General features: G+C 39.6%; 1 protein-coding gene across 2 annotated transcripts in view; it reads right to left on the reverse strand.

Annotated features, from left to right (window-relative positions):
• Nucleotides 1-1,013: 1,013 nt before the first annotated feature.
• The window catches only part of LOC110285366 (COBW domain-containing protein 1), a 41,650-nt gene continuing 36,298 nt past the window's right edge, over nucleotides 1,014-6,365 (reverse strand). The window contains exons 12-15 of one of the 2 annotated variants that reach the window (XM_021151459.2): nucleotides 4,108-4,176; nucleotides 3,949-4,014; nucleotides 2,198-2,327; nucleotides 1,014-1,869 (exon numbers count right to left, since the gene is read on the reverse strand). In XM_021151459.2, coding sequence (XP_021007118.1) covers nucleotides 1,760-1,869; nucleotides 2,198-2,327; nucleotides 3,949-4,014; nucleotides 4,108-4,176 — 375 coding nt within the window. In that variant the 3' untranslated portion in view covers nucleotides 1,014-1,759. The remainder of the gene's footprint in view (nucleotides 1,870-2,197; nucleotides 2,328-3,948; nucleotides 4,015-4,107; nucleotides 4,177-6,365) is intronic. The other variant, XM_021151458.1, reaches the window with a different exon arrangement.

Below are 6,365 nucleotides of genomic sequence, written 5' to 3' on the forward strand. Positions count from 1 at the left end.
GGTCACAGCATTAGGAAGCTTGAGAACCACTGCTCTAGAGCACCATGACTAATATACCCCCTGTCATTTTTGGACATGATATCTCAGATTTTCAGAAAGTAAAGTCAATTGAGAAGTAAGAGGCTGTGAGCTGAGAAATCTGGACAGCTGCTCAGTTCCTGCAGTGGTTCTTTTAAACAACGTATGTGTGTTACTATGCCATTGCAGTTACATATGCAAGAGTGTTTACTAGTCAATATGATGCAGAAAAGGAGCAGAAAGAAAAACCTTTTCTAATTGAAAAAACAAAACAAAACAAAACAACAACTCTTACTGCTAATGTGCAGAAGACTTGAGTTCAACTGCCAGCATGCAGTGACACATAACTGCATGCTATCTCAGCTTGAGGGGATCTTGATGCCCTTTTCAGGTCTCCACAGGCACCAATACACATGTTCACATAAAGACATTACATAAATTTAAGAAATATTTTTTAAAAGGTTATCTGTGAGGCCAGTAAAACTTGCTTGCCATAAAACTTTGGCAATTAGAATTCAGACTTGTTTTGGGTTTATAATCCCAGCTCCAGATTTCTACAGTGAGATGGGAGGCAGAGACATGAGAACTGGCTAGAAATTCAGAAGCTGACATGCGTGCAAACACACGTGTGTGTGCGTGCGCGCGCACACACACACACACACACACACACACACACGCACATGCACTATGATATGCACACACACAGATAGTTATCCTTAGTTATGGTTAGTAAAGGAGTGTACCTCATTACTTCTCATATTATACAGAAAATTAACACAGTTCAAAATAGGCAGGAAGATTTTAATGCCAGCAATAAGACTAAAAATTTAAAGTTCAACAATTAAAATCTTCTAAGTGTAAAACAGAACAAAGAGCCAAAGTACCAGCCAGGTGTGGTGGCCCATGCCTTTAATCCCAGCACTTGGGAGGCAGAGGCAGGCGGATTTCTGAGTTCAAGGCCAGCCTGGTCTACAGAGTGAGTTCCAGGACAGCCAGGGCTATACAGAGAAACCCTGTCTCGGAAAAAAAAAAAAAAGAGCCAAAGTACCATCACACTATCACTAATTGTAAGAGATGGTTTAATTTCTTTGACTCTTTAAGTCTTTAGGAACATTAAAAACTCATTCTACTAAAAACACAGTGAGAGAGTTGAAGAGATGGCTCAGTAGTTAAGAGTGCTGGCTGTTCTTCCAGAGGACCTGGGTTTAGTTCACAGCACCCACATGGAGACTGTGACTTCAGCTCCAGGAGATCCGGTGCCTTCTTCTGGACTCCTAAGACACTGAATGTGCAGAGTACACAGACATACATGCAGGCAAAATACTCATACACATAACAAAAAAATAAAGGTTACGCTGTTTTTAAATATAATGACAGCAATTTTTTGTTACTATCACTGTATACATTATATCTCAGCAATAATCTGAAGTTTTTAAGAGAAAATGAAAATGTTAAAGTTTGCCATCATTTTTACAAATAATGATGGATAAGTTGTCAGCAATCATGCTTAAACTTCAAAGAAAATTCTGGAATTTTTGTGAAATACTTGCCTCAAAAAACCCCCCAGAGGATATATTTTATGAATATCAGATATTTTTATAATAATTTACTAAAATTTTATGTGTTTTTATAAAATAAATACTATTATACAATATACTCCCAAATCACAACAGCGGTAGTGAATCCAGGATTTAAATACATCTTCGTTTTTCTGGTCAGTTCTTCTGGTAAGAAACAGCTTCTAGTGCGATGGACAAACTCCATCTCTGCCTGGTGCTGTCCTTTGCTCTTCTGCCTCTGCCACAGCAGCGAGGAAGAGTTGTTGAAGAACATCCTTATCTAAGTTTCTACCTGAGAATACAACAAAATAGTGATTGTGCTTATTAAAAGAACTGTTCACCTATCAATTCCAAAGTTAAATGCAGGCGCTCTCTAGTGATCTACAAAATCAACAGTAACTGCTCAATTCCCTTCACAACTTTCTAGTTAAGCCTTAAACCAAGTTAGTGCTTGAAGTAAGCACTGTTCTAAGTTGTCTTAAAGAGTAAAGTTCTAACAAAATCTTACATTATCCGTGATTCAGACAACTAGACAAGCTTCTCAGTTAATCTGGTTAAGGAACGCAGTACGTCTCCTTCCAACCCGGCTGTGCACTTTCCTTCAGAAGGTTGTTACCCACCAATGAAGACCAGCTGACATGCTCGCTCAGCATCATCCTTCCAGTTCACTAGGCTCTCTTCCAGGTCGTACAGCTCATGGATGCCTTGCACAATCATTTGCTGTGGTTTGTCTTTGATAGACACCAGTCCCTGTTCAAAGAACAATGATCACTCAGTTCTACCTCAAACTTGCAAGCAGAAATAGTATATCAAATTTGAAAATACTACTTTTCAAAAAACAAACTCATAAAAATATCACTTGATTCAATTATTTGCATTTTTTTAAAGATTTATTTATTTATTATATGTAAGTACACTGTAGCTGTCTTCAGACACTCCAGAAGAGGGCGCCAGATCTCGTTATGGATGGTTGTGAGCCACCATGTGGTTGCTGGGATTTGAACTCTGGACCTTGGGAAGAGCAGTCGGGTGCTCTTACCCAATGAGCCATCTCATCAGCCCTTATTTGCATATTTTAAGTTCCTTAAAACTTTTGTGTATACTGACACCACCCCCCAACCCTGGAAACAGGGTTTCTCTGTATAGCCCTGGCTGTCCTGGAACTCACTCTATAGACAAAACTGGACTCAAAACTCAGAAATCTGCCTTCCTTTGCCTCCTAAGTGGTGGGATTAAAGGTGTGAATCACCATGCCTGGCTACTTTTCTAAAATAATTACTTCCTTTTTCTTATTTCTCTTTGTTGTTCACTTGTTTTCTTTTGTTTGTTTGAGACAGGCAGGGTCTTGCTATCAAGCCCTGGCTGCCCTGAAACTTGCTATGCAGGCCAAGCTGGCCTTGACCTTGCTGAGATCTACCATGCCTGGCAATGGTAATGGTTCCTTTCTAATGATAAAACTAATATATCAGGATTTTTCAATGTTATTTATCACAACAAAAACCTGATACTAATTACTCTGCCTTTAAGAGATTTATACTTCTTTCACAAATTTAACTACAAAATTTGAGAATTTAAGATACTTTGTTGGTGAATCTGTTTTGGAAATGTATTATAATAAATTTAGGCAATGATCAAATGAAAATCTTTTATAGTCATGTGAATAAAAGTTCCATGAAGGGGTGGCAAAGTTCTGGCTCAGTGGGCAAAGCATGCACTTATTTCACAAACTTGACAAACTGAGACTGATTCCCAGAACCCACAATAGGAGAGAACCGACTCCCCACCTGCACATTGTGTTATGTGTGTACCCACACTCAGACAGACAAACACAATAGCATGCACACACATCCAAATGTCAAGTGATAGGAATGCCTTTCCAAAACCTGAACAAGAATTCCAGTGTTTTGTACCTTTGCATAAAATATGGCAAATGTTTAGTGTCTGCCAAATGTACCAAGTAATACAAGGTTCAGCAGTGGCAGAACTTTCAGTATTATTTCTGTTAAATGATGCTCTCTTGGAAAAACAAACCATTTCCTAAGTGACCACTCTCCGAGATGAAGAGTTTTGCCGGGACAAGCTTATGAGTCAGATCACTGCTGGGATCACTTGGCAGGGGAGATCCTGGCTAGCGATGCAAGGCACACAGGTCACTCGAGCCGCAACACTAAACAAAGCGGTGGTGTAAATAAACCATGGGTTTACAGTGGCATCTAAAGCTCCTTTCAGCAATGGAAAAGATGAAAATGAGGGCTGATAAAGGTTATTTGTACTAAACCTGGTGTTTCTGTTAAAACCAAATACGGTTTTTACATAGCAGCCAAGAAAAGGATACTCTCTCCAAAGTCTGAGGGCAAACGGCACAGCGCACCTTTAGCCGAATGACCTCCATGCAGTGGCCGTCCTTGTTTTTCACATTCTTTTCCCACAGGAGATTCTGTATCAGGCGACACAATTTCATAAGTTGCTAATGCAACTACCACACACAAAGCAGCCGATGAATCATTAATCAGTTAAAAATTGCATTCACCTGGATAAATACATTTAGACTCTCTTCCTTTGCACTTCCTGGTACTTCAAATGTGACTGTAACAATACTCTGTAAATCAAGAGGAAAATCCAGAATTGTTATAAAATCATCCACCTATTTTTAAAACTATAACCAGTTTTAAGATGAAAAAAGAAAGAGGCCATACTTATGGAGTTTTAGCTGACTAATATTATCAACCATTATCTCTCTCTTTGTTTTGGTGATTTTGGAATTATCAATATCTATAAAGTATATCAACAGTTTAGTATTTAACAAATAACAAAACCTTTCAAGTGAGGGTCCTAAACAAAGAAGGAGCGCAGCCTAACTGTGTGCATTCTGCCTGTGCATCGCGGCTCTTCCGCTGCTCTTCACAGCAACCCTAGGGAGTAGGGAGAACCATTTCACTTAGAAGTTGGGAAAATGAAGCTTAGAAAAATAAAATACCCAGATCCAGGAGTGCCACTCAAGACAAAAGTGTAATTCTGCTCTCTTAGAAAGCAAGCCATAGCCGGGCGTGGTGGCGCACGCCTTTAATCCCAGCATTCGGGAGGCAGAGGCAGGCGGATTTCTGAGTTCGAGGCCAGCCTGGTCTACAGAGTGAGTTCCTGGACAGCCAGGGCTACACAGAAAAACCCTGTCTCGAAAAAAAAAAAAAAGGTAAAAAAAGAAAGCAAGCCATGTTTGGTCTCTAAATGAGCAAGCATGGTGCTGAGTGAAAGGCGTTCTCAGCAAGGATGGCAGTAGTGGCAATTCTGGCTCAGATCTTTGACAGATTTATTTTTTCTCTTGATCTTGATAGACCTGTTTTCTCTACAGACGCTTAGAGTTTCCTCTAATAGGTTACATGACTAAAATTCAAACTTCCCTTTGCTAACAATATAACCCCAAATCTCAAAGTCAGCAATGAAAATGCACAATGGCTAATAATAAGCATGTTGTTAAAAACATCATGGATAGTAAGATGCTCCAGCCAAGGACAAAATAATTGCAACAGGAAGAAAAAGGGTGTATCTCTTTTAACTTCTTAGAAATCCTCATTTCCCCAAGCATTTTAGAACACCATGTAAGACAGCAGAAGAAAATATAAAAATGCCAGTAGTTTTATTCATTGATTTAATTTTTGTTTCATTGGTTTTGAAACAAGATCTTCCTCCATACTTAGTGTAGTGGTTGTGCAGCTCAGTCTTCATGTGGGTTCACCAGCAACTGGGCCCTAAAGCTGTTGCCTGTCTGTGGAATCTGTTCCCCTGGCTGGTCTGCCTTGTCTGGGAAAGTATGTGCCTACTAGCCCTGCAGAGACTGGATGTGCCAGGGTGGGGGGATATAAGGGAGGGCATTTTCTTAGAGGAGAAAGGAAGAGGGGAAGGGGAAAGGACTGCAGGGGGCGGGGGTAGCGACTGGGATGTACAGTGAATAAATAAATTAATGGAAAAAAAACACAAAAAGACATGTTGGACTTTTAAAATGCAAGGCACAGAAAAACACTCACCCTTATCTGTGGGACCTACAATCCAAGAACTGTGGTATTTGCATGCAACTACAGATAATACAAGGTAATGCCTTTCGAGTCTTCACTAAGCACTTACATACCATGGTCCTAACTTTCATGCTTTGAATCATACTGCAAAAATAACACAGGTTTCTTTTTCCTCCTCAGTGTCACAGATACAAGAGTCATTCTGATCACAGATCTTAGCAATCTCCATATATGATTTTTTTCCCATTTCTTATTAAATCAAGAACTTCCACCTTTTCACACAGAGAAAGCACTCTACAGCTTCCCTTTGACACATCTGTATTGTCACCATTCTCAGTCTTGTGCTTTGGGAGGTGATTCAGTACATAAGGGTCACCTGAATATAAGCATTATGATATGTGATAGCAGATCTGGCGACAGAGATGTCAACCAAGAGAGTGATGGGCGGTGCCGTATTCAGCACAGATGTTGCAGACAATGGGATAGTTCACGCAGCTCTCAGGACACAGCTGAACGGTGAGAGGATTCATAATGCCACTCAGAACAGCATGCAGTTTAATACTGATGAATTATTTATTTCTGGAATTTTTCCACTTAATATTTTGGACTGCAGTTGGCTACATAGAATAGAAACCATAGATTATGAAAAGTTCTACCTGCATTTTGTTACAATAACTAAACCAAAAGCTAGACATGATTTCAATGCTCATCAACAAATGAATTTTTAAAAAAGTGATGTGTATATAAAATGGATTAGGAAGGAAGGAAGGAAGGAAGG

This window comes from Mus caroli, chromosome 19 (genome assembly GCF_900094665.2).
Source record: "Mus caroli chromosome 19, CAROLI_EIJ_v1.1, whole genome shotgun sequence".
Taxonomy (NCBI): domain Eukaryota; kingdom Metazoa; phylum Chordata; class Mammalia; order Rodentia; family Muridae; genus Mus; species Mus caroli.